Raw genomic sequence first — 27541 nt, forward strand, 5'->3', positions numbered from 1 at the left:
GGTCCAGCAGTGGCTTGGCGCTGGACTCAGCTTGGCTTGGCCATAGAGCACCTCAGAGCCTGGCCTGGCCTGGTCTGTGAGCCCAGGGCTTGGGGCTGGGGTGGCCTCCTGGGCAGGAGCCCCCATTTGGAGAGAAAGGCTACTGGTGAGAGGAGGCCAGGAGGTGGGGGGGGTACCCCCAGGGCAATGGGGTCCCCAACTTGGGTGGCACTGGAGGAGTGCCCAGCTGGAGTGGGGAGGGAAGAACAGGAGGGTCCCCAAATGTTGCTGCCCCCCCAAGTCTTCTTTGCCCCCAGGTCAGGCAGGGTCCCAAATGGTACTGCCATGGGCCCTGCCCCCCAGAATCCCTCTGCAGTCCCCCCAGTGCTGGGTCCCTTGGGGGTGGGGGAGTCCTTTCCTGCTGCCTGGGTGTTGGGGACCATTGTTGGTTCCTTTGGGATAGCTTTGGGGTGCAGGGAGGTAACTGAGGGTGCCAGGGAGGCATTTTAGCTCTCAGGCTGCTGTTGTGGTTTCCCTGGGGGCATTTTGGGCTCCTCCTGCTTGTGGCAGGGTGCAGCATGGGCTGCCTGGGGTGGCACAGGGAGCTGGGGGAGGCTGTTTGGGGGTTCAGGGCTTTAACCCCCCCAGAGTGCCAATGCCTGCATCTGGCTGTGCTGGGCCAGCAGCCAGGGGTGCTCCTGCCTCAGCCCTTGGGCTGGCAGCACAATGCCTGCCCCTGGTGCTGGGCCTTCTGCAGAGCTGGGCAGAGAGGTTAAGGAGGTGTCAGAATCACCCCAAACCCACAGCCCCCCTGCCCAGAACACCCCTCCAAGGCCTCTGTGCTCTGCAAGCTCTTGAGGCACAAAGATTCCCTGGGGGGTTGCAGAGTGATTCTCAGTTTCTCTGCAGGCCTCCTGAGCACAGAAAGGCTCAGGGCAGGAGGAGCTTTTGCTGTGTGGCTGCAGGCTGAGAGCTGTGCAGAGCTTTTGTCAGCTGTGCTGGCAGGAAGCATGGTCAGAAGCAGACTGCTGTGCTGCAACTGCTCTGCCCCTGGGGAAATGCTTGCTGGCAGGCAGCCAAATGAGGCTGAGCTGTTGAGTGTCTGCTTGTGGCTGAGGAACTGCATTGACTTGGACTGAAAGGTTTGGCTTGGGCTGGGGGCAGCCTGTTGTTGATGGTTTTGGTGGTGAGAAGTCCTGCAGCTTCCTTGGAGGAGCTTCAGCAGAAGCCAAAGCAATTCCCTTGCTGCTCTTTGCTGTGCAATGAGCTGGGAAGGGAAGGAAATGATTGCTGCAAGTGAGCAAAGCAATTGCAGTGCTCTGCAAGTCTCAGCAGTGCTGTGTCCAGCAGGGCCAGGGCAGGGATTGTCCTCCTGTCCTGGGCCCTGGGGAGGCCACCCCTGGAATGCTGGGGTCAGTTTTGGGCCCCTGACTCCAGGAAGGACTTTGAGGGTCTGGAGCAGGTGCAGAGAAGGGCAAGAAAGGTGTGGAAGGGTCTGGAGAGCAGGGCTGGTGAGGAGCAGGTGAGGGAGCTGTGGGTGTTTAGTGTGGAGAAGAGGAGGCTGAGGGGAGCCCTCCTTGGCCTCTGGAGCTCCCTGCAAGGAGGCTGCAGTGAGGTGGGGGTTGGGCTCTTGTGCCTAGTCTTAGGCGCTAGGAGGAGAGCAATTGGCCTGAAATTGTGTCAGGGGAGGCTTAGGTTGGAGAGGAGGAGGAATGAGTTTGGTGGCAGAGTGGTCAGGGCCTGGCAGAGGCTGCCCAGGGAGGCAGTGGAGTGGCCATGGCTGGAGGTGTTGCAGCAAGGTGTGGCCATGGGGCCATGGTTTGGTGTCCCTGGTGGTGTTGGGGCTGGCAGTTGGCCTGAGTGCTGAGAGAGGTCTTTTGCAGGCCAGGCAATTGTGTGGCTGTGTGAGGAAGCTGCCCCAGAGCAAATGCATCTTAGGTGCTGGAGGTGCTGGGAAGAATGGGAAATGGGAGAGAGTCCTGTGGAGAGGGGAAAGGTTTGGGTTTTGCCTCTGGGCTCCTAGTCTGCCCTTGGAAGTGCCTGGGATTCTTGCAAGCAGTGCTGTCAGCTGGAGCCTTTTGGGGTCAGTTGGTGGTGTGCTGAGAGGGCCCAAGGGAGGTGAGGCTTGGGAAGAGAAGTGGTGAGCAGGAAGCTTGTTGGGTTGTGGGTGGCCAAGGGGTGTGGGTGTGGCTGAGAGGTGTGGAGTGCAGGAGAGCCTTCAAGGCCTTGTGGTGTTGCTGGAGCTGTGGGCTGAGGAAGTGGTGCTGCCAGGCAAGGGCTTGAAGGAGGTTGAAAGTCAAGTGGTGTGGATGGCTTGGTGTGGGGAAGTGTTTGGCTTCTTGTGGGCAAGTGAAGCTTTCCTTGTGCAGGAGGAGAGTGAGAGCCTGGGCTTTGCAATCCCTGGGGCCCTGGAGCCCTTCTGGAGTGGTTTTCTTCTGCAGAGCTTTGCAGCCCAGCTGCAGGTCTGCTGTTGCTGGAAGCTGTTGCTGGTTGTTTTGTGCAGCCTTGGGTGTTGGATCAGTGTCTTGGCTCAGTTTGGTCCTTCCTCTTGTGCCTAAGTTCAGCTCCCCTTGGTTTTGGCAGCTGAGCACAGGTTGAGGCTTTTGCTGCAATGGTTTTTGTGCTGGCAGCATTGTGTGCTGGCAGCTGGAGTGCTGTGTGCAGCTGTGGTGCCCCCAGGAGGGGCAGGAGGTTGAGCTGTTGGAGGGGGTGCAGAGGAGGCCATGGGGGTGGTGGGAGGGCTGTGGCAGTTCCCCTGTGGGGGTTGGCTGTGAGAGTTGTGTCTGTTGAGGCTGGAGAGGAGAAGGCTGTGGGGAGAGGTTGGAGCAGCCCTGTGGTAGCTGCTGGGGGCTGCAGGAGAGCTGGGGAGGGACTTTTGTGAGGGTCTGGGAGTGATGGGCTGAGGGGGAGTGGATTGAAGGTTGAGGAGGGCAGATTTGGAGTGGAGCTTGGGAGGCAATAGTTTGGAGTGGGGGTGGTGAGAGCCTGGAGCAGGTTGGGCAGGGAGGTGCTGGCTGCCCCCTCCCTGGAGGTGCTGAGGGTGAGGTTGGATGAGGGCTTGAGCAGCCTGGTGTGGTGGAAGGTGTCTGTGGGCATGGCAGGGGGTTGGAGCTGTCTGATCTTTGGGGTCCCTTCCAGGGCAAAGCATTCTCTGAGTGCTTCAATTTGGACACTTAGCAGAAGTGCAATGAAGGGAACTTGAAATAAGCAAAGTTGTGAAACTGGCTCTGAGCCTGGGGGCTGGGGGTGAGCTTGTTTGCTGGTTCTTAGCTTGGGAGCTGCATCTGAGCTTGGGGGCTGGGCCTGATCTTGAGGGCCTGGTCAGAGATTTGGAGCTGCTTCCTAACATGGGAGCTGGCTCTGCATTTTGATCTGGGTCTGAGCCTGGGAGCTGTGTCTGAGCTTAGTGACTGATTCCTGAGCTTGGGAGCTGCATCTGAGCTTTGGATCTGATTCTGCCCTTTTGGTCTGGCAGAGAGATTGGAGGCTGCTTCTGGGCTAGAGATATTGGTCTGAGCCTTGGGGCTGTGTCTAAGCTTGGGAGCTTCTTCTGCGCTTTGAGGCTGGGTCTGAGCTTGAGGGCTTGGTCTGAGCTTTGGAGCTGCTTCTGAACATGGGAGCTGGGTCTGAGCTTGAGAAATGGTTCTGAGCTTATTTGCTGGCTCTGGAGCTTGGGGGTTTGCTCTGAGTTTGGGGGCTGGTTCTGTACTCTTGATCTGGGTCTGAGCTTGGGATCTGCTTCTGCATTTTGGAACTGGATCTGAGCTTTGGAGCTGAGTCTTAGTTTTGGAGCTGGCTCTGACCTTGGGAACTGCTTCTGATCTTGGGAAGTGGTTCTGAGTTTATGTGCTGGTTCTTGAGCATGGTAGCTGCCTCTGAGCTTGGGATCTGTTTCTGCACTTTTGATCTGGCTCTGAGCTTTGGATGTTCTCAGCTTAGCTGCTGGCTCTGAGCATGGGGGCTGGGTGTGAACTCCTGGGCTGGGTGTGAACTCCTGGGCTGGGTGTGAACTCCTGGGCTGGGTGTGAACTCCTGGGCTGGGTGTGAACTCCTGGGCTGGGTGTGAACTCCTGGGCTGGGTGTGAACTCCTGGGCTGGGTGTGAACTCCTGGGCTGGGTGTGAACTCCTGGGCTGGGTGTGAACTCCTGGGCTGGGTGTGAACTCCTGGGCTGGGTGTGAACTCCTGGGCTGGGTGTGAACTCCTGGGCTGGGTGTGAACTCCTGGGCTGGGTGTGAACTCCTGGGCTGGGTGTGAACTCCTGGGCTGGGTGTGAACTCCTGGGCTGGGTGTGAACTCCTGGGCTGGGTGTGAACTCCTGGGCTGGGTGTGAACTCCTGGGCTGGGTGTGAACTCCTGGGCTGGGTGTGAACTCCTGGGCTGGGTGTGAACTCCTGGGCTGGGTGTGAACTCCTGGGCTGGGTGTGAACTCCTGGGCTGGGTGTGAACTCCTGGGCTGGGTGTGAACTCCTGGGCTGGGTGTGAACTCCTGGGCTGGGTGTGAACTCCTGGGCTGGGTGTGAACTCCTGGGCTGGGTGTGAACTCCTGGGCTGGGTGTGAACTCCTGGGCTGGGTGTGAGCTTGACCCTTGCCTTGAATTTAAACTGTGAGAGTTCAGGCAGTTGGAAGTTGAAGCTGAGCTGCTTTGCACTGCAGTGCTTCAGAGTTTGTGGTGCTCCAAAGGCAGATCTCAAAGAGCTGCTGCAAGAGGTGAGCTGAAGTGGCACAGTGCCCTGCAGAGGCAAAAGCTTTTCCCTGCCAGTCAGCCATTGGAATCCTCTCCCCAGGGCAGTGGTGGATTGCCCTGCAGGGCAGAGTTGGAAGGCTCAGCTTGGCAGGGGGCTGGGCCAGCTCCTTTCCAGTCCAGTGTCAGCTGGCAAGGTTGGAGCAGCTGAGCCTTGGGGTCCCTTGCAGCCTGGCATTGTGTGGCAGCAGAGCTGTGCTGCTGGTTTTGAGGGCACTTGGAAAGCTTCTGGAGCATTTGTGCAGAGTATGCAAGACATCCCTGAGCCTAGCAACTCCCTCAGCTCTCTTCAGAATTAACTCTGCAGAGCTGGAAGAGCTTTCCAGGAATTTGGCAGAGGTTTGGGGGAGTTTGGAAGGGATTTTGGTTCTCCTCCTCCTTGTCCTCTTCCTTGTCCTCCTCTGCCTCATCTTTTTCCTGCTCTCCCTGGAGGCTGCCCTTAGACTCCTAGAGTCCTAGAGTGGTTTGGGTTGTCAGGGAGCTGCAAAGGTGCTGCAGTCCAAGCCCCTCTGCAGTCATCAGGGACATCCTGCACTAGCTCAGGTTGCCCAGAGCCCTGTCCAGCCTGACCTTAAACATCTGCAGGGTTGGGACCTCAAGCCCCTCCCTGGGCAACCTGTTGCAGTGTTCCAGCAGCCTCCTGGTGCAGAACTTGTTCCTCACCTCCAATCTCAATCTGCTCTGCTCTAGTTTGAAGCCATTGCCTCTGGTGCTGTCCCTGCAGGCTTTGCAAAGAGTCCCTCTGCAGCCTTCTTGTAGCCCCCTTCAGGTACCAGAAGGTCACTCCTAGGTCTCCCCAGAGTCTTCTCCTCTCCAGGCTGATCACCCCCAGCTCCCTCAGCCTGTCCTGGTAGCAGAGCTGCTCCAAGCCCCTGATCATTTTTGTGTCCCTCCTCTGGGCCCTCTCCATCAGGTCCCTGTCCTTCCTGTGTTGAGGGCTCCAGAGCTGGCTGCAGTGCTGCAGGTGAAGTCTCAGCAGAGCAGAGCCAAGTGCCAGGATGGCCTCTGTCCATCTGTGGCCCTGCTGCTTTTGGTGCAGCCCAGGCTGCCCTTGGCCTTGTGGGCTGCAGGCTCCCCCTGTCTGTTCCTGCCCAGCTTCTTGTCCAGCAGCACCCCCCAGTCCTTTTCTGCAGGGCTGCTTCCTATCCCCTCCTCCCCCAGGCTGTCCTGATTGTGAGGATTGTGCCAGGCCAGGGGCAGGACCCTGCCCTTGCTCTTGTTGAAGCTCAGGAGGTTGCCCTGGGCCCCCTCTGCAGCTTGTCCCCTTGAGCTCCTCCAACTTGTTCTGCAGGGTATTGCCTTAAGTTTCAGGAGGCAGAGAGGCTCTCTTTGAGCCTTGTGAAAGGAGTTGATGCCAAGCTGTGGCCAGAGGGTTGGATAGAATTGGGCAGTTTCCATGGCTGTGCTGTTCAGAGCTGCATCCTACAGTGCAAAGCATCCAATCCACAACAATCCATAGTGTGCCTGGGCCACGGGACCCAACAAACCTCCCTAGGCCAAAGCTTCCTCCAGAGCTCCACCAAAGCAGGCCAGAACCCCAGGCCCCAAATGCCTTCCCCCTCCCCCATGCCTCTCTGCCCCTCCTCCCCCCATACCCAAGTGCTGCAGTTACAGATTCTGGTAGGCAGCTCCCAGGTGAGCCAGGCTGCTGCAGGCCGCAGTTGGCAGCACTGCCAAGGCCTCAAAACTCCTCTGCAGAGAGAGATCCCAGAAGATGTTGCTGGGAGCAGAGAGGAAGGGCAAAGGAGGTTGGAGATCCTGTGCTGTTCCTTTGTAGAGAGTGGGTGCAGGCCTTGTGGGAATGAACTAAGCTAGATGACACTTTGTGGTGTCCCTCTGGACTCTGCTGTCCCTTCTGGAGGTCTCTACTCTCTGGTGTAAGACCTCCCAGTGCCTTCCACCCACCACAGGGATTCTCCTCCATGCTGTCATCCAGAGGCTTCTGTTGGGCCCTGCTGGCTGTGTAGGTCAGCCCTGGTGATGTTGTAGGACCCTGGTGACTCTGAGAGGGCAGCAAGTGAGTGGAGCTGGAGCAATGGATGGAGAGATGGAGGGTGAAGGCTGCAGGGGGTGGGAGGGCTTAGTTCTGCAGCTGTGTGGCTCTGCCTGACTCCTACCTCCAATGGTGCTGGCAGCAGCTGACCCCAGAAGCTCAAAGCCCCAAACCCTGCCTGGCTCAGGACAGTCCCCTGACCCCTCCTGACATGCAGCACAGCCCAAGCAGGCACTCAGGGCTCCTAGCCACACAGCCCAGCCATCCCCCATGGCAGGAGTCACCTGAGGTCTCACTCCCTCTCTGTCCCCCTTCCTCTCATCAGTTGCTGCCTGAGGTGTCTGCAGGGTCCCTCCCCAGCCCTCATCTGTAACCCCCCCTTGGCTTGGTGCTGTTCTTTCAGCCCTCCAGCTGATCCCAGCCTTTAGTCTCAGGCCCCTTCCATTCTTGTGCTGCTGCTTCCAGCCCAGTTCCTTAGATGCTTCCTCAGCCACAGCATTTCCCACTCCACCCTTCCAGCTGCAGTGGCAGTGGAGGTGGGGGACACAGGGCCATGGGACAGCCAAGGCAGCAGGGACATGGATAGGCTGGGAATGAGGGAAGGGCCTGGGAATGGTCAGGCAGGAATTAGGCCTTGTCCCCTCCAAAAGGGGAGAGGATGCAGGGCCCAGGTGGCAGATGTGTGTGCAGGGAATGGCAGAATCTGGCAGCATTTGAGGAGGCGAAAGGAGTGAATTGTGCTGCAGCTCTGCCTGTGTCAGCTGGGAGATGAACAGCAGCCCATGGGCACTGTGCCCTCCCATCCAACCTCATTTTCTCTTGGGGATGTGGAGAGGCAGCTCCAGGGGAGCTGCAAAGAGCAAGCTGAGAGAAATGGTCAGGGAGAGAGGGACGCCAAACCCTTTCCACTGAGTCTCTTTGGACTGCAGGTGTGTGAAGGGTGCTGGAGGTGTGAGGTTTGGGCAGGAGCCAGAGACTCCTCCAGCATCCCAGTGAGGGCTGAAGAGGTTTAGCAAGAAGCTGCCCAAGTCCCTTCCCCCTCATGAAGCTCCCTTTGTGTGTGTCCTGAGGGCTGCTGTGATCTTCTCCTGGGGAGTGGCCAGCAGAAAGGTGTATTCAGGGCAGAGCTGAGCACAGAGTGGGTGTGGTGGGGGCAGGGCCAGGGAGGGGAACTGGGACCAGAGCAAAATCTATTGTCAAATGCAGCTGCAGGCAGCAGAGGCCTGAGCAGGCAGTGTGAGGAAGCTTTAGGCAAGGCCTGGGAGAGGCTGTGTGGAGGCAGCTGTGTTGTGGTGCTGCCCTGCAGCTGTGTGCTGGGCAAGGAGCTGAGTCTGCACTTTTTGAGGCTTCCCATCTTGAGCAGCCCTGGCTGTGTGCTGTGCCTGTGCTGCTGGGCTTGGGAGCTGCCCCCAGCAAGGCTGAGCTGTGCTGCCTGGTCCTGGGCAGTGCTGAGCCATCCCTTGCAGGTCAGTGCTCTCCTCTGAGCCCTTTGCTTCTCTCTTGCAGGAGCTGTGTCCTCTCTCCATCATCCCTGCCCCTCTGTGGGGGGGAAGAGCAGTTTGCAGATTTGTCCCTGGGAGCAGCCCAACAGGTAAGAAACCCAGAGTGGGTTGACAGCAGGATCCTAGGCCCCCAGGGCAGCTCTTAGCCTCCTCCACCTCCTCCTGTCCAGCATATTTCACCTCTCTAGGAGCTCTGAGGCACATCAGATGTTATGGGGGTTGATAAATGCTCCTGGCTGCTGGGGGTCAGTTGTATGGCAGGAGGTGATGTTTAGGGGTTGGGATCTGGAGGGTGGTGAGAGAAGGTTGGAGGTGGTTTGGTGTTCCATGTTCATTGCTGCTGCCTCCATTGTCTGAGCCAAGGGAGATCAAAGGACAGGGCCTGGACCAGGAACCACCCTGCCAATGTCACCAGGCTCAAGGAGAGTAGGACAAGAGCACTTGTAAGCCCCAGGGTACCTCAGGGCACTGATCACAGGAACCTGGGGTCTCAGCATGGGTATTGGAGGTCTGTGCCCACACTGTGGCAGAAACTGAAGGTTTGAGGTCCCCTCTTCATTCTCTCCACCAGCTGGGTGTTGGGAGGTGTTGGGAGTCAGGGACTGTCATGACCTAGTCAGGATCTGAGGGTTTGAGGTCCTGGGCTCAGGTGCTTCCATCTTCTGTATTGCACAGCTGTGACCCCTTCCTGGCACAGTATGGCCTCACAGAAGGACCCACGCAAGAGCTGGGAGGAGAAGAAACACCCAGAGATCAAGTTGGAGCAGCCAAAGTTCAGACTGAAGGGAGAGGAAAAAGAGGACAAGATCAAGGATGATGCTGAGAAGAATGACAGCTATGAACAGGAGGATAATGATGATGATGAAGGTGACCAGGATGAGCAGGAGGAATGTATGGAGGAGGATGACGCCAGAGCAGGTCCCTCAGTGTCACCCAAAGAGCTGAATCAGTGTCTTGAGTGTGGGCAGAGCTTCCCAGGTAGCTCAGAGCTAGTGAAGCACCACTGCCCACAGCCTGGCTCCCGGCCCTTCGTTTGTGGTGACTGTGGTAAGAGGTTCCGCTGGAACTCAAAGCTCATCCAGCACCGCCGCACCCACACTGGGGAGAAACCGTTCACTTGTGCTGACTGCGGCCAGAGGTTCACCCAGCGCTATAGTCTCACCCAGCACCGCCGCACCCACACTGGAGAGAAACCTTTCACCTGTGCTGAGTGCGGACGCAGCTTCACCCAGCGTGGCAAGCTCACTCGGCACTCCCACACCCACACGGGGGAGAAACCGTTCACCTGTGCTGACTGCGGGCAGAGCTTCGCCCAGCGTTATAGTCTCATTCAGCACTGCCTCACCCACACTGGAGAGAAACCCGTCTCTTGTGACAACTGTGGCAAGCGGTTCAGGAGGATCGCTCATCTTAGGCAGCACCACCTCACCCACACTAGTGAGAAGTCCTTCAGCTGTAGGGACTGCGGCAAGAGCTTCAAACAAAGCTCCAGTCTTACCATCCACCGCCGTATCCACACTGGAGAGCATCTGTTCCCCTGTGCTGCGTGTGGAAAGAGCTTTACCAAGAGCACGTCATACCTCCGGCATCAACTGATCCACAGCAGTGAGAAACCGTACAGCTGTGCCGACTGTGGTAAGAGCTTCACTCAGAGGTCCTCCCTTTGCCAGCACCGCAGGGTGCACAGTACTGAGAAGTCCTCCAGCTGCAGGGAGTGAGGCAAGAACGTCAAACGAAGCTCCAGTCTCATCATCCACCGCCGCATCCACACCGGAGAGAAGCCGTTCCCCTGTGCTGAGTGCGGCAAGAGCTTCACCAAAAAGGGGCACCTCAGCCAGCATCGCCGCACCCATACGGGTGACCAGGCTAGACTGCGGGGAAGGAACAAATAGATCCACCCAGGCTCCATTGGGATCATCCTGACCTGCCTAAGTAGCCTTTTGCAGCAAATTGAACCCAAATTGTCTCTTTTTCTTCTGCATTTCTCAGAGGCTGGGGTCTCCAGCAGGAACAAACACCTCCTGCCCTTCTGAACACCAATTAGTGCTGATGAGAACAATTACAGTGCTGAGTTGGCACAGCCAGAGCTGCCATTGGAACGGGACAGAGCTTTACCAGGGTTTGTCTGGTTCTTCCCCAATCTGTGTCTCCCTGGGGTAAAAAATCATCTGTCCATTGCCCAGTTTCATTGATACAAGGCCAAAGTTACCCAAATCCTGCCTGATTGTATGTATCTTAGACATTCCTGCCCACAATGCCCAAATACTGAGGACATTTGCTCGCTAGGAATGGGGCTGGAGCTGTGTGCTCATTTCAGGGAGGTCAAAGTGAAGTTCTCAGGGACATCTCAGTGTTTTTTTTCATTGTGTCAAGGGATGTTAGGTGTTTGGGGGGGGTGCTGGAGAGTTCTAGGATTGGTTTTCATAATCTTTGGAGGGTGCAGAGGGGATGTAAGGGAGGTGTTTGGAAGCCCTTGGAGGGCTTCTGACAGCTTTCCACTACAGAACTCTGCTGCTTTCCAGCAGGCCTGGGGCTTCCAAAAGCCTTCTCCCTAGCTCAGCAGTGTTCCTCATGCATTCCTGCTCACCTGGGGCTTCCCTCAGCCTTTCCATCCACACAGAAGTGGGAAGAGATTTCTTTGACTATTGAGTTTTCAGGATATTTAAGAGTGTAAAGAGTGAAATCACTGCAAGAAAGGATGCTGTGCCTCAGCACAGTGCCCAGAAATGCTCCCCCAGGATGTTTGTCTTACACTTGGATCTGAGCTTAGCTCTGCAGCTCTAAGCAGTGTGCCTGGCAGAACCGTGAGCTGTTGCTACGCAAGCTGGAGCTGGCTGAGCTGATGCACAAATCCACAAGTCCTGTGCTCAAGATGCTGCCTTGGGAGCTGAAAGTGCCTGTGCAAATGTCATGATCTTCAGCTGGAGAGACCTCTCCCCACAAATAACTGCAACAGACACAGTCTGGAGCTATCCAACATGCAGAGAACCCCAGAAGGGCACTTGGGCAGGGAACTGGGAAGCAGCTAAGGAAGTGCAACTGCAGGTGGGCCTGGGAAACTCTCAACCTGTGAGAGCAACTTGGGGGTGTGGAGCTGCCCCACTGCAGGAAGCCTTTAAGGCTGGTGAACCAGCACTGGATGCCAGGTGGTGCTGATCCCTTGCTTTAGAATTCCCTGCTTCTCCTCCTTTCCTATCCTGCAGCTGCTGTTGTGCAAACAAGGGCAGCTCCTGGACCATGTGTAGAGCCTCTGATTCTCTGCTGACCAACTATAAGCTGCAAAGATGTTTTCCTGCATGAGCCAGAGGTACTGGCGCCTTTGATTGGAGCATGCTTTAGTTTGTACACAGGGCTGGATTCTACTGCTGCCATGAATCAATGGGAGAGGGAAGAAAGTCTACCAAAATGAGGTACTTTGGGCAAGAGAGATTGGCTTAGGGACTTCCACTCCTCTTAGCTACTTCTTCTGTTAAGGACTTCTGGGCCTTGTGATGTTAAGGACACTCTAAGACTCTGTCATGCTGGGGACTCTGCAGTGTTGTAATAAAGGACTTGTGAGAGGACTCCTGAGGTTCTCTACCCTCTGCCCTTCTGGCATCTCGTGATACCAGCAGGGGGTTGGTCCATTTGTCAGGTCAGAGGGCACCCTGTTCTCAGGGTGAATCATTAAGGACTCAAAGCAAAAAATAAGGTGGGGTATATATGTGTGTGCAGGGAACATGGTTTGGGGGAAAGGGTTTGTGTTTAGCTTGGCTTTGAAAGAAGTTGAATCAAGTGTACTTATAGGCCCATTCAAAGCAATTAAGCCAACTCTTTCAGGGACAGCACCTGAGGGGGTGGCTCAGAGAACCTCTGTGCCTGTGTGAGAAACCTGGCAATAGCAGTTTTGTATGTTTTGAGGTTGTGTTTCTCATTTAAACTGGAATGCTGAAGATTCCTTGATGCATTGACAGATGGATTTGTCTTGCTACAATATAAAAGACCTCTCAAGTTTTGCAGGCTGCAACCCTTGGAGAAAAGTTTCCTCACAGCATCATCACAGAAGACATCTTTCAAGGACTCTACCTTCCTGGTGTCCCTGCAGATCCATTCGAATCTGGAAGGAAGCTCTCACTTCAGTTCCACCTGAAGGACTGTCGGGGCAGGGTGTAGGTTATGGATTTGTTCTCCTGCTTCCAGGAGGAACAGGGATGAAACGAATTTTGTCCTATTTGCTATGGGGTTCAGCATTGTTACTCTTTTACCTTGTGTAATTTTATATAACTGATTCAAAATGTAGTGTCCAATATGCTACTGGTGTCTAATGATGGTGTAAAACAGATTGGTGCCATTAGCCAATCAAAACTCATGTCTGTTGTGAAAATTGTTTAAAACTTCTTTCCTTCCTTTCTTTCTTCCTTGCTTCTATCTTTGATTGACAGGGTGGTGTAAGAGGCTAACTCTTGCATCTCTTGATGTGAATCCACAAAGATAAAATCACCTTGTGTATCATGGGAAGGCCCTGTGTCACAGCTCTCATGGAATGGTGCTGAAAGTGTGATAAGGAAACAGTTGTGGAGGTTAGCTTTACCATTGGTAAAGAGAACTATTTAGAGTAGAGTAGAGTAGGGTAGACTAGACTAGACAAGACTAGACTAGACTAGACTAGAATAGACCAGGTTGGAAGATACCTTCAAGATCATTGAGTCCAATCTATCATCCAACACCATCTAATCAACTAAACCATGGCACCAAGCACTCCATCAAGTCTCCCTCTAAACACCTCCAGTGATGGTGACTCCACCACCTCGTAGGTGTAAAGGCATCTTAGTAGAACCTGTACTTCATAGTTCCTTTGCTCTGTGTGTACTACCCACTCATAGGTGTTAGGAATAGCTGTTGATTGTATAATCTATAACGAATCAAGCATTTATCATCTTAGTTGTAGCAATATTACCTTTAAGACTTGTGTTAGTGATAAGAGTGGTGGTTTAGGCTGGGTGCTGGCCCAGATGCCACTGCACAGACCACACCTGGGAGGTCCCAAGGGGTGGGCCCAGCCCAGGGGGGTGGTCACAGGAAACCAGGTCTTGCATTCCCATAATGCCCTGCTCCAGTATAAAACATCCGCACGGAGTCTTCACTTCCTCTTTTGTCCCCTGCTGCTGCCTAGGTAAAATGGCATGAGCTGCCTCCCTTGGGCCTGCCCAGGCCCAAGGCTGGGTTGGGGGGGGAGGGGGGGGAGGAAAGAGCCCTGGGGGGTTTGGGTGTACCCCCAGGTGGGGATGGGATGTTCTTGGGTATGTTCTGGGATCTCTCTCTTTTGTCACAGTGCTTGTGGTTCTCTGTACAACTTTCATTGCTGATTTTATTGTTTTTTTGTTTAAACTTTCCATCACTTTTGCAATCCCTTTGTCTGAGTCGTTATTTCTGCCCATGGTGGGGAGGGGTCTGCCCCAACCCATTACAATAAGGACATTGATCAGCGGAGCATGATCATTCCCTTCTGAAGAAGGGCAGAGGCATGGATCCCAGTGAATATGACAAGAGGGTGGGAGAGTGAGAATGGATTGGGTCATGTTCTCAGGCTATTAGACCAGGGACTAAAGGATGCTAGAAAAAGGACAAAAAGATTTGTGGGATGGTTAATGTTTGCCATAATATCAGCTGTGATAATATTAGCATCCCCAGCTGCTTCAGTTACAGCTCTGACAAAGGACATACAAACTGTGGACACAGTGAGAACTTTATTAGCCAATGTGACAAATGATTTGCAGCTGCAGGAAGCTATAGATGAGGAAATAATGGCAAGGTTATGCATGCTTGAGGCCAGTGTTGTTTGGTTAGGAGACCAACAAGCTGCCTTGCAGACCCATATGATGCTGCAGTGTGATTTGGAATAGGGAAGGGAAGGGAAGGGAAGGGAAGGGAAGGGAAGGGAAGGGAAGGGAAGGGAAGGGAAGGGAAGGGAAGGGAAGGGAAGGGAAGGGAAGGGAAGGGAAGGGAAGGGAAGGGAAGGGAAGGGAAGGGAAGGGAAGGGAAGGGAAGGGAAGGGGAGGGGAGGGGAGGGGAGGGGAGGGGAGGGGAGGGGAGGGGAGGGGAGGGAATAAACCAGGTTGGAAGAGACCTTCAAGATCATTACATCCAACCCATCATCCAACACCATCTAATCAACTAAACCATGCAACCAAGCACCCCATCAAGTCTCCTCTTAAACACCTCCAGTGATGGTGACTCCACCACCTCTCCAGGCAGCCCATTCCAATGGGCAATCACTTTCCCTGTGTAGAATTTCTTCCTAACATCCAGCCTAAACCTCCTCTGGTGCAGCTTGAGACTGTGTCCTCTTGTTCTGGTACTGGCTGCCTGGTAGAAGAGACCAACCTCCTCCTGTTTACAACCTCCCTTCAGGCAGTTGTAGAAAGCAGTAAGGACTCCCCTGAACCTCCTCGTCTCCAGGCTAAGCAACCCCAGCTCCCTCAGCCTCTCCTCACAGGGCTGTGCTTCAGACCACTCCCCAGCTTTGCTGCCCTTCTCTGGACACGTTCCAGCAAGTCAACCTCCTTCCTAAACTGAAGGGCCCAGAGCTGGACACAGGATTCAAGGTGTGGCCAAACCAGTGCAGTGTACAGGGGCAGAATGACCTCCCTGCTCCTGCTGACCACACTGTTCCTGATACAGGCCAGGATGCCATTGGCCCTCTTGGCTGCCTGGGCACACTGCAGGCTCATGTTCAATCTACCATCAACCAGCACCCCCAGGTCCCTCTCTGCCTGGTTGCTCTCCAGCCACTCTGACCCCAGCCTGTAGCACTGCCTGGGGTTGCTGTGGCCAATATGCAGAACCTGGCACTTAGATGTGTAACCATAAGCAGGACATGTGTGTAACATCCTTGTCTTGGAATGACTCTCAGCATGACTGGAACTCACTCAGGTCACATTTACAAGGGGCCTTCGAAAGCTCCTTGAATATAATGTCCAAACACTGAAGCATCAGCTGAAACTGCAGTTAGCAAATACACAACAGGTGAGGATGGATTCAACATGGCAAGCACTGAACAAAGAGCTGAGCTGCTTGAATCCAAACAATTGGTTCTCAGGTCTGAATCTACGAGTGTGGGTTAGAGGTGAAATCCTTGTAGTGATTGGCATTGTAATTGTAGTGTTAATGGTGTTTGTAATCATAGCCTCCAGGACCAGGAGGATGGTCAGGACACAAGTGATGGCTGCTGGTTTTAACCATATAAAAATGGGGAGATGTAGGAAAGGAGAAAGTATCTGTGGAAGGTTTCAGGACAAGAAAGAGCAACAGGCTGCTGATACTGGAAGGATAGCCTGGTGATAAAGAAGAGCTGACTGAGGTGAACAACCTGGAGTGCAAGACAGGAGGACACTTGCCCCCATGCTGGAGAAACTCAACCTGATATGGGATGAAGATAACAATGGCCAGCTGCATATCAAAGGAGGAAACTCAATGAGCAGCAGTGGTGCAAGAATGTCAGGGAATTGCTTAGCCTGCTGGATTTTTCCTGTATAAACTGCTTGATCTGTGCCAATAAACAATTCCTGCTCCACCAACAAGGAGTCTGTGCATGCTTTCAGACAGAGAGGCTGATGGACCTGGGCTGCTTCAGCCTGCTGAATGGGGTTCAGAGCACTGCCATAGCAGTGTGCACATGGCTGAAGGGTGGTTTCAGAGAGGATGGAGATCTCCTTGGGTGTGTTACGAGACCAAAAGCTTCACAAAGTGCAGCTTGAAAGCTTCAGAGTGGAGATGAGGCCAAAGAAATGTCCCTCAAAGGCCAGAGCTGCTATACATGAGGCCATCCAGAGGTGTTGGGAAATGGCAGGGAGAGCTGAGACAGCTCAGGGAAGGGATGGAAATGGCAGGGGGAGAGCTGGGTGGGGAAGCAAGAATGGTGTCAGCAGACTGAAGGGAAAGAGCTTCAGGCATGGGACAGTGTAGGAGAGGCTGCAGTAGGGATGGCCAAGGGCTCTGGCAAGCCTGAGAGGCCAACAGGACCAAGGTCTTTGTATCCTTGGCTCTGGCAGTTGCCTCTGCCACCAAGGCCTGTGAGGAGAAACTTGGCTTTGAGGTTCTTCTAGTCCAAGGGCAGTGGTCAGGGTTTGGCTTTATGCTTCATAGAACAAAGGCATACTTTTCTGCCCTGTACTTTGCCTTTGTCTCCCTGCAATCCTGGCCTCTAACAAGCTGCTCTAACGAGTCCCTGGGGAGCCTTTGTCAGTAACAAGCCTCAGAGAGGCCAATCAGTGCTTCAAGGTACTTTGGAGTTTTCTTCTGACTTGGACTTCTTGAGAGGCTTCTTGGCAGTACCTTGGCAGAGTCTCCTGGCAGTACCTAAGGATGATGTAATCAGCCCCAAATACTCCATGGGGCTCATTAAATACTGCTGAACCTCTAATTATTGCCATGGTTTCTGCAGCTAATTGGAAAGGTTTCTATTGCACAAAGTATCTGATAAAAATTATATTTAAAGGTACATTTCATTCCTTTTCAGCAGGAGTTGTCTCTTTGCAAGCAAACCACAGCAAAACCTGACAAGGTCCTACCCTGGTCACTGCTCGCCCTCACTCCCCACTGCCCCCAGCAGAGCCATGAGCCACAGGTGAGGGACAGGATCTGATTTGCCAGGGGCTGGGGGTCAAGGCTTGGTCCTTTGGATCAGTGGAACCCCTCCAGGTTTCCTCGGGAGCAGAGCCACCTATGGCTGCTTGTCCTGACCTGTCAGCACTGCCTCAGTTCTCTGCTCTCACCAGAGCCTGGAGATGCTTCAGTGCCTCCAGTGATGCTTCCCTTGCATCCACTCTGTCCTGCTCTAAGCAGACCCTGGGGACCCTTTCCCAGTATGCTTCATTGGGACCCATTAAGAGTAGAAGAAACTTCAGAGTTTGAATCTGACTTTGACTTCTGGAGAGGTTTCATCAGCTTCCTCTCAGTCCCTGAGGTTTACAGAGCACCAAAAGCAGCCAGAGGAGTCATTAAAACACCTTAGGCTGGACCTCTGCTGCCCTATTGGTCCAGGCTTCTGGGCTGGAAGGTGCTGCTGGCAAGCAGGCAGCGCAGCAGGAGAAAGCTCTGGCCAGGAGCAGCTCCTCTGCACAGCACAGCAGGGCTGAGGACACTGCCAGAGGATCTCAGGGAGATGAGGAAGGCAGAGAGAGCTTCAGCATGGCCAGGACTGGGAGGGTGACTGAGAGCTCACTGGAGGAGAAGTCACTGCAGTCACTGACACAGTGAGTCTGTGGGTGCAGGGCACTGCAGCTGTAGCTCCTGGAGGCATCTCCATCTCAGCAGCTGATGCTCAGCTGAAGGCTCCTGGAGTGTGCACACAGAAGGAGGACCAAAGCCCTTCAGTTCCATCCTGTGAGCAGCAGTGAGCAGAGCTGGGGAAGGAGAAGTCTTCACCCCCATCCCCTCTTCCTTTCTCTCTTCCCTTCACTCTCTCTGCAGCACTGCAGGCCTGGTCCCTGTTTCTCCACCTCTCCATGGGTGTGGTGGTTTTAGGCGATGCCTTTAAAATTTAGTTACAGATTTTGAGCAGAAAAGTAGAAATGAAATAAATAGATCACTCTTGGGTGTGAAAAGGAAAGGAAAAGATTATTCTAAGCAAATTCATTGGATAAATATCTGGAATCAGAGGAGCTGTACCATAACAATTCTCTCTCTTCTCTTCTCAACTCAGCTGTTTTGCTTCGCTGGGGAGAGATCACCTGCTTTGGCTGGCCTTGGCTAAGTCTAACCCACTGCTTTTTTTCTCTCTTCACTCCTCTTTTCTCTCTTGGAACAGGGGGATAGGGGACAGGGGCAGTGGAACAGGTGCCCTGGTCTCTGACCAGGGGTTTCATGTCATTTGCTAATTGTAAATCCCTTTCTAATATTGTCACTCCTGTATGTTCTGTACCTGTTCATTGCATTCCATTGTAGAGTATAGCTCTAGCTTGTCCATAAAGCTTCATTTGCTTCTGACTGAGCTGCTCTGGCAAAGATAATGCTGGGGGGAAATTTCAACCCACTATAATGGGTCTCTTGTTCTCAGGGGTTGGGCTGTTGGTCACTTTCTGTTCTGACACCAGAGGAATCTTCATGGCAATTCTGGGTCCCAGCTGCATGTGAAGCTGTAATGAACTCTGCCATGGGTTGGTAGTGATGGGACTGAGCTGATCCAGTCCTCCTGCATCAGGGACAGGGCTTACAATGACCCTCAGAGAAGTGTGCCCTAACTTGTCACTGCCTTTCCCTCCTTGGACAGGTCTCCATGGCCAGAGGCAGCAGATGGCCAACAGCAGCTCCATCACCCACTTCTTCCTCCTGCCATTCCCAGGCACAAGGCAGCTGCAGCTCCTGCACTTCTGCCTCTTCCTGGCCATCTACCTGGCTGCCCTGCTGGGCAATGGCCTCATCATCACCACCATAGCCTGGGACTACCACCTCCACACCCCCATGTACTTCTTCCTCCTCAACCTTGCTGTGCTTGACCTGGGTGCCATCTCCACCACTGTGCCCAAATCCTTGGCCAATTCCCTGAGGGACACCAGGGACATCTCCTATGCAGGATGTGCTGCTCAGGTCTTTCTCTTTCCCTTTTTCATTGATGCAGAGCTTTCTCTCCTCACCATCATGTCCTACGATCGCTATGTTGCCATTCGCAGACCCCTGCACTATGAGACCCTCCTGGGCAGCAGAGTTTGTCTCCACCTGGCAGCAGCTGCCTGGGGCTGTGGGGTTCTCAATGCTGTGCTGCACACAGCCAATACATTTTCCTTGCCCTTCTGCCAAGGAAATGCTGTGGACCAGTTCTTCTGTGAAATCCCCCAGATCCTCAAGCTCTCCTGCTCCACATCCTACCTCAGGAAGCTTTGGCTTATTGTCATTAGTGTCTTCTTAGCATTTGGTTGTTTTGTGTTCATTGTGGTGTCCTATGTGCAGATCTTCAGGGCAGTGCTGAGGAACCCCTCTCAGCAGGGACGCCACAAAGCCTTTGCCACCTGCCTCCCTCACCTGACTGTGGTCTCCCTGTTTATCAGCACTTCCTTCTTTGCCTACCTGAAGCCCTCCTCCATCTCCTCCCCATCCCTGGATCTGGTGTTGTCAGTTCTGTACTCAGTGGTGCCTCCAGCAGTGAACCCTCTCATCTACAGCCTGAGGAACCAGGAGCTTGAGGGTGCCCTGAGCCAACTGATCCCTGGATGCTTTCAGAAGAAATAAACTCTTTGTCTTCTCCTTCAGAGCAGCTCTGATGTCACTCAGTGCAGGCCCAGTCTGGCTGCTCCAGTTCTGGCTGCTGCTGGGGCTGTTCCCCTTGTGAGAATGTTGTTGCCACACAAATGTCTTTCTTCAGACCATTTCTGGTTCAGTGTTGTCCTGTCTGGTGTGATCCAGAGGCTGCAGACATGAGGAGCTGTGTTCCCTGGCTGTTCAACAATAAAGTACCTTCCAGGGCATTGTTTCTCTGAGTTCTTTGCTCCAAGGCTTCTGTGGAGCTGCAGGACAGTGCCTGTGTGCAGAGGTGGAGGGGCAGAGTTCCAGCACAGCAGCAGTGCCAGGGAACCCCAGAGCTTGGACTTTCCTGGGCTGCTCTTCCTTCTCTTCCACTCTCCCCTGCTGAGCCTCTGTGCTGGGGCAAGGCCTGAGTGCTCTGGCAGCTTGGGCACTGTGCTGCTGTGTGGCAGTGCTGGGACTGCAGGCAGGGACAGGCCATGGCTGCTTGTTTTACAGAGCTGTGCTCCAGAGCAGCACTGCCATCAGAACAGGAGGTCTCCTCATGCCTTCATACCCCAACCCCCTTCCATTACAGACTGCACCTACTCAGAGTCCAATCTGGATACCCTGTCCCCATTCCAGTATAGACTCATAGTTTCATAGTTTCATAGTTTCATAGTTTCATTCAGGGTTGGAAGGGACCACAAGGATCATCTAGTTCCAACCCCCCTGCCATGGGCAGGGACACCCCACACTAGATCAGGCTGGACAGAGCCTCATCCAGCCTGCTCTTAAACACCCCCAGGGACGGGGCCTCGACCACCTCCCTGGACAACCCATTCCAGGGTTTCACCACTCTCATGGTGAAGAACCTCCTCCTCACATCCAGCCTGAATCTCCCCACCTCCAGCTTCATTCCATTCCCCCTAGTCCTATCACTACCTGATATCCTGAGAAGTCCTTCCCCTGCCTTCCTGTAGGCCCCCTTCAGATACTGGAAGGTGACAATGAGGTCACCTCGGAGCCTTCTCTTCTGCAGACTGAACAGCCCCAACTCCTTCAGTCTGTCCTCATAGGAGAGGTGCTCCAGCCCTCTGATCATCCTCGTGGCCCTTCTCTGGACACGTTCCAGCACCTCCACATCCCTCTTGTAATAGGGGCTCCAGAACTGGACACAGTACTCCAGGTGGGGTCTCACCAGGGCTGAGTAGAGGGGGAGGATCACCTCCCTCGACCTGCTAGCCACACTTCTCCTGATGCAGCCCAGGATCTGATTGGCTTTGCGGGCTGCAAGTGCACACTGAGAGCTCATGTTGAGCTTTTTGTCCACCAGCACCCCCAAGTCTCTCTCCTCAGGGCTATCCTCCAGCCAGTCACTGCCTAGCCTGTATTTGTGCCTGGGATTGCCTCGACCCAGATGCAGGACCCTGCACTTGCTCTTATTGAACTTCATGAGGTTGGCCTGTGCCCACCTCTCCAGCCTGTCAAGGTCCCTCTGGATGGCCTCCCTTCCCTCCAGCGTGTCTGCTGCACCACACAGCTTGGTGTCATCAGCAAACTTGCTGAGGGTGCACTCAATGCCACTGTCCATGTCCCCCACAAAGATGTTGAATAAGATAGGTCCCAGGACTGATCCCTGAGGGACTCCACTTGTCACTGGCCTCCACTGGGACATGGAGCCATTGACAGCCACTCTTTGGGTGCGGCCATCAAGCCAGTTCCTTAACCAGAACCAAATCAGAACCAGAACCAGAACCAGTTCCAAACCAGAACGAACCAAAACAGACCACCGAGGCAGTCACGTAGGACTGTTTGGATAACTCTGCATCTCTCTATGAAGAACTTCTTCCTAACCTCCAGTCTAAAGCTCCCCTGGTGCAGCTTGAGACTGTGTCCTCTTGTTCTGGTTCTGGTTGCCTGGGAGAAGAGACCAGCCCCCACCTATCTACCACCTCCCTTCTGGTAGTTGTAGACAGCAATGAGGTCTCCCCTGAGCCTCCTCTTCTCCAGGCTAAGCAATCCCAGCTCCCTCAGCCTCTCCTCATAGGGCTTGTACTCCAAATCCCTCCCCAGCTTTGTTGCCCTTCTCTGGACACCTTCCAGCAAGTCAACATCTTTCTTAAACTGAGGGGCCCAGAACTGGACACAGGACTCAAGGTGTGGCCTAAGCAGTGCTGAGTACAAGGGCACAATGACTTCCCTGCTCCTGCTGGCCACACTATTCCTGATACAGGCCAGGATGCCATTGGCCTTCTTGGCCACCTGGGCACACTGCTGGCTCATGTTTAGGCAGCTGTCAATCAGCACCCTCAGGTCCCTCTCTGTTTGGGAGCTCTCCCGCCACTCTGACCCCAGCCTGTAGCTCTGCATGGGGTTGCTGTGGCCAAAGTGCAGTAAAGTTCTCTAGTCTATCAGCAGGCACATGTGTCACATCTCAACTGGTCATTCTCTACTGGCATGTGTGTCATTAAGGCAAAGAAGAGGTCAAAATAACAAAACTGTATTTTAACATGTGTACTGGAGCAGAATGACCTCCCTGCTCCTGCTGGCCACACTGTTCCTGATACAGGCCAGGATGCCATTTGCCTGCTTGGCTGCCTGGGTGCACTGCTGGCTCATGTTCAGCCTACTATCAACCAGTACCATCAAGGTAGCTTTCTGTCTGGCTGCTCTCCAGCCACTCTGACCCCAGCCTGTAGCACTGCATGGGGTTGCTGTGGCCAAAGAGCAGCACCCAGCACTTATAGGGGCTCTGCCTCCAACCAGATGGAGGGGAGAGACAAATTGGTTTGTTGGATCACACAGAACCAATGGCCTGGCAAGTTGAAGCCATGAGAGGATAAAGCTTTAGTAGATACAGGTGCCCAGAGTGCTCTGACACCATCAAACCATGAGGGGTGGAACCCATCTGTGTTTCTGGTGTGACAGGAGGATCCCCACACCTGGATGTGTTGGAAGCTGAGTACTGGGATGCAAGCCACAGTTTGCTTTCACTTGGAGGCATGGAAGGAGTCACTGGATTCAGACTGCCCCAAAGGTGGAAACACAGCCCCAGCATCTGCAGCATTTGGACTGGGCATGGACTGATCCAGACTGTGCTGGAGCAGAGTGGAGCTGCAGAGCACCTGCAGTGAGCAGCCCTCTGGGTACTGCAAAGCGACCTCCTGTGGAGTGAGAATGGACAGTGCCTGAGGTGTGCTGCTGATTGCTGCTGGGCATGGTGCAGGTGGCACAGAATGAGGGCTTGGGAATGTCAAAGGTTAAGTTGAAAATTTGCTGCCATTACTCCACACCATCCTGCCTCATGCCACCTTCACAGGGACAGTGCTGGCTGGAGCAAAGTACTACAGGGCTTGAAGTTCAGATGGCAACATGAGAGGCTTCCTGTTCTGGTTGCTGCTGTTGGGTTCTGGCTCTCAGGTGCTGGCTCTTTGCTGAGGGGGAGGGCTGCAGGGGTTTAACTCCTGGCTGCTGCTGCTGACTGCTGTGCTTCTTTCTGCAAACAGCCTCAGGTCAGTGTGCATTATGGGATCTCATTTGGATTCAACTCTTTTAATCTTATCTCAAGTCCTTATCTCAACCCAGAGGGTTTTTTGGTTCCTCTGTGTGTTATTTTTCCCTCCCTTCTCTACTGGGGGGAACAGGCAGCTTAACCTCTTCTCAGCTCTTCAACCTGTTCCAGCCCCAGAGTGGAAAGCCAACAGAAGCTTTCTGAGTTCTTCCAAAGCTCTCCATGAACTTCCCCCTACACCCTCCAAAGATCCCAAAAGTCAGTCCCAGGCCTATCCAAATCTCAAACACCTAAGATCACCTGAAAGCCCCTGCAGAATGCCTCTGAGATGCCCCTCAACACTCCTGAGAACCTCATTTTCCCCTCCCTGAACTGGGCACACAGCTCCACCCCATCCCTTGGGAGCAAATGCCCCCAAAATTCAGTCATTTAGAATATTTAGAATAAACCAAACTAGGTTGGAAGGGACCTTCAAGATCATCGTGTCCAACCCATCAACCAATCCAACCCACCCAAACAGCTAAGCCATGGCACCAAGCACCCCAGCAAGTCTCCTCCTGAACACTTCCAATGACGGCGACTCCACCACCTCCGTGGGCAGCCCATTCCAATGAGCAATCACTCTTTCTGTACAGAACTTCTTCCTAATATCCAACCTGAACCTCCCCGGCGCAGCCTGAGACTGTGTCCTCTTGTTCTGGTACTGGGTGCCTGGGAGAAGAGACCATCATCCTCCTGTCTACAACCTCCCTTCAGGTAGTTGTAGAGAGTGATAAGGTCACCCCTGAGTCTCCTCTTCTCCAGGCTGAGCAACCCCAGCTCCCTCAGTCTTTCCTCATAGGGCTTGTGTTCCAAACCCCTCACCAACTTTGTTGCTCTTCTCTGGACTCATTCCAGCAAGTCAACCTCCTTCCTAAACTGAGGAGCCCAGAACTGGACACAGTACTCGAGGTGTGGCCTAACCAGTGCAGTGTACAGGGGCAGAATGACCTCCCTGCTCCTGCTGGCCACACGGTTCCTGATGCAGGCCAGGATGCCATTGGCCCTCTTGGATGCCTGGGCACACTGCAGGCTCATGTTCAGCCTGCCATTGACCAGTACCCCCAGGTCCCTTTCTGCCTGGCTGCTCTCCAGCCACTCTGACACCAGCCTATAGCTCTGCATGGGGTTGTTGTGGCCAATGTGCAGAACCCGGCACTTGGATGTGTTCAATCTCATGCTGTTGGAGTCTGCCCATCTGTCCAGCCTGTCGAGGTCCCTCTGCAGAGCCTCTCTACCCTCCAGCAGATCAACTCTTGCCCCCAGCTTGGTGTCATCAGCAAATTTACTGATGATGGACTCAGTGCCCTCATCCAGATCATCAATAAAGATGTTAAAGAGGATGGGGCCCAGCACTGATCCTTGGGGCACACCACTAGTGACTGGCTGCCAGCTGGATGTGACACCATTCACCACCACTCTCTGGGCTCGGCCCTCCAGCCAGTTCCTAACCCATCGCAGTGTGCTCCCATCCAAGCCATGGGCTGACAGCTTGGCCAGCAGTTTGCTATGCCTTTGTGCCTTGTAATGATTCTGTGGAGTGTGTTACAACTAGGAGATAAGTGAGCAGAGAAATCTAAACCACTTGTGATTAGAAGATAAACGTTGTGCTATGTCAGGAATTTGACTAGTAATGATTTTAAGGTAGTGGTAGCATATAAAAACTGTGTTCATGTGAGACAAGGCAGTGCCTGGCCATCAGGTATTGCTGAAAATGATGTGGCCGCAGTGTATGGAAGTGGCTATAATTCTGTAAGTGAGTTTATGCTGTTTGCTTAATAGCAATTAGCAATAGCATTAATAGGAAATAGTTACTCTGTTTAACTTTTCTTGCTTTTCTGGAGTTCTCTGGTTTGGGGTGAAAAGGGAGCTGGGCTTGCTTAGCCTGGAGAAGAGGAGGCTTAGAGGAGACCTTATTGCTGTCTACACCTACCTGAAGGGAGGTTGTAGCCATGGGGTTGGTCTCTTCTCCCAGGCAACCACCACCAGAACAAAAGGACAGAGTTTCAAGCTGTGCCAGGGGAGGTTTAGGCTGGGTGTTAGGAAGAAGTTCTTCATAGAAAGAGAGATTGGCCATGGGAATGAGCTGCCCAGGGAGGTGATGGAGTCTACATCACTGGAGGTGTTTAGGAAGTTTTGTAAGAGCAGCTGGGAGGCTCAGCAGCACCTCCTGCCCTCCTCCTCAGCAGAATGGAAAGCAGGTCAGAGCCTTGCTGCTTAAAGCACTTCCCCTGATGCAGCTGATGTTGTTTGTGAGTTTGAAATAACCTCTCCAGAGCCTGTCAGCTGCTCAAGCAGTGTGGCTCAAGTGCCACAGGGTAAGATCTCAGAGCTCACTTTCTCAGCTGGCTCTCCTGCTGCCTCACTCCCAGAGATCATGAAGCTTGGTGCCAGCTTTGGGAGCAGCACAATCCTTCCAGCAGCCAAAAGATAGCTCAAGGTCAATTTTACTCCATTTCTCCTGGGGCTGTTTAGTCTTGAGAGAAGGCTGGGAGGTGATCTGATCCATGTCTATAAATATGGAGGTGAGGAGGAAGTTCTTCCCCATGAGAGTGGTGAAGCCCTGGAATGGGTTGTCCAGGCAGGTGGTTGGGGTGCTGGCCCTGGAGGTGTTTAAGCCCAGGCTGGACGAGGCTCTGTCCAGGCTGATCTAGTGTGGGGTGTCCCTGCCCATGGCAGGGGGGTTGGAACTAGATGATCCTTGTGGTCCCTTCCAACCCTGAATGAATGATACTAAGAGACTGGATGGGGTGCTTGGTGCCAAGGCTTAGTTGATTAGATGGTGTTGGATAGGTTGGAGTCAATGATCTCAAAGGTCTTTTCCAACCTGGTCTGGTCTATCCTATCCTATCCTATTCCATTCCATTCTATTCTATCCTATCCTATCCTATTCTTGCAGTCTTCAATATCCTTCAGAAATGCTGCAAAAGTCCTCAGCACCTGCTGGAAACTCTGGAAGGCGACAGAAAAACTCTTCCCAAGCCGTTCAGATCCCCCGGAGCTGCCCCAAGCCCCCTCGGGAGGCATCGAAATCTCTTTGCAAGAGTTTGGGAGAGGCTGGGAGGAGGTTTTGGGTTCCCAACCCTGCAGAGAATCCTCAGCGAAAAAAATCCTCCGAAGCTCTGCATAGCTCCTGGAAACCTCTGCGCAAGCTTTCCGAGCTGAGCCAAAGCTCCTGGGAGCTGTGCGCAGCTGCTGGGTCAGAGCTGTTGCGGAGCTGCTGTGCCCCAGCCCTGCCCCCGCAGCGCAGCTCAGCCCAGACGGCGCCGCCCTGGCTGAGAGCTGCACCTCCCGGCATGCCCCGCGCGGAGCCAGGGCCGCAGCTCCCCGCTGGGACTTGGAGGCGTGGTTGGGGTAATCCGGCGTCTGTGATTGGCTGCGGCTGCCCGGCCGTGGGCGGGGCTTCCTCTGCGGCCCCAGCCCCCGCCTGGGCTGGGCTGCAACGTGGGCGGTTCGGGGCCTCCATTGCATCGCTCTCTGCTCGCCCAGGCTGCCAGGAGGCTGCAGGGGATGGCAGTCGGCAGCTGCCTCTGCTCCGAGCTCTTGGTCCTTCCTCTTCCTGCTGCTGTGCGCCCCTTTGGCCTGGGCTGTGGGGTAGGTGTGGGCAGGCGCGGGGCAGAGTGGGGGCTGCTGGGGTGGGGATCCCTTGGGGCTTGGGGGAGCGGCTGGTGGGGTTGGCATTGGGCTGGCGTGGGGCTGAGGGCTGTGTCCTGGAGCTGGGCTTGAGGAGGGCTCGGTGAGGTGTGGGGCTGGTGTGGGTGGGGCTGTGGGGGGTGGTTGTTGGGGGCTGTGGAGTTGTGGGGGCGTGTGTGAGGTTGGGTGGGGGCTTGGGGTCCGAGAGGGGCGTGTGAGGGGCTGGTGAGGAGCCCGTGGGGCTGTGTGGGTTTGGGGGTAGGAGTTGGTGGTGGTGGGGGAGGCTGTGTGTGGGTGTGGTGTGGGTCGGGGTGGTGAGGCTGGGAGTGGGGAGTGGTGGGGTGGTGCGAGGGGGTGGGTGCGGTTGTGGGGAGCTGTGTGTGGGTCTGGGTCGGGGTGGGTGTGTTTGGGGGTTCCTTGTGGTGCTGTGTCCATCTCTCTGCAGGCCTCTCTGTGTCCCCCAGCTGGGCTCTGCCTTTTGTCCCTGCCCTCAGGAAGCTAAGCCTCTGTGCCCAGTGTGCCCAGCTTGCCCCTTTGGCTACTTGCAGCTGGCAGTGGTGCCCTGCCCCCAGCCAAGCCCGGTGGGTGCCCAGCAGCACCTTGGCAGCCTGGATGGAAGCCTGGGGTGGTGCTGAGCTCTCTGCTGGTCATTCTCTGCCCTCTCTTTGCCTTCTCCCCTCTCTCCTCAGCTGCTCTCAGCCCTGCACAAGCTGCAGGACACCTCCTTGAGCGCTGCCCTTGCTGGGGGGGTCCAAGGAAGAGTCCAGGGGGGTCCAGCAGTGGCTTGGTGCTGGACTCAGCTTGGCTTGGCCATAGAGCACCTCAGAGCCTGGCCTGGCCTGGTCTGCGAGCCCAGGGCTTGGGGCTGGGGTGGCCTCCTGGGCAGGAGCCCCCATTTGGAGAGAAAGGCTACTGGTGAGAGGAGGCCAGGAGGTGGGGGG

General features: G+C 54.5%; 1 protein-coding gene across 1 annotated transcript in view; it reads left to right on the plus strand.

The window, feature by feature from the left end:
- Positions 1-27541, plus strand: part of LOC137457103 (zinc finger protein 721-like) — a 316030-nt gene that overhangs the window by 102613 nt on the left and 185876 nt on the right. Inside the window, 2 exon segments of the mRNA XM_068168909.1 lie at positions 9201-10099; positions 18816-19379. Coding sequence (XP_068025010.1) covers positions 9201-10099; positions 18816-19379 — 1463 coding nt within the window.

The sequence above is a fragment of the Melanerpes formicivorus genome, unplaced genomic scaffold, assembly GCF_026170545.1.
Source record: "Melanerpes formicivorus ecotype bairdi unplaced genomic scaffold, bMelFor1.0.p_v2 SCAF_159, whole genome shotgun sequence".
Classification (NCBI taxonomy): domain Eukaryota; kingdom Metazoa; phylum Chordata; class Aves; order Piciformes; family Picidae; genus Melanerpes; species Melanerpes formicivorus.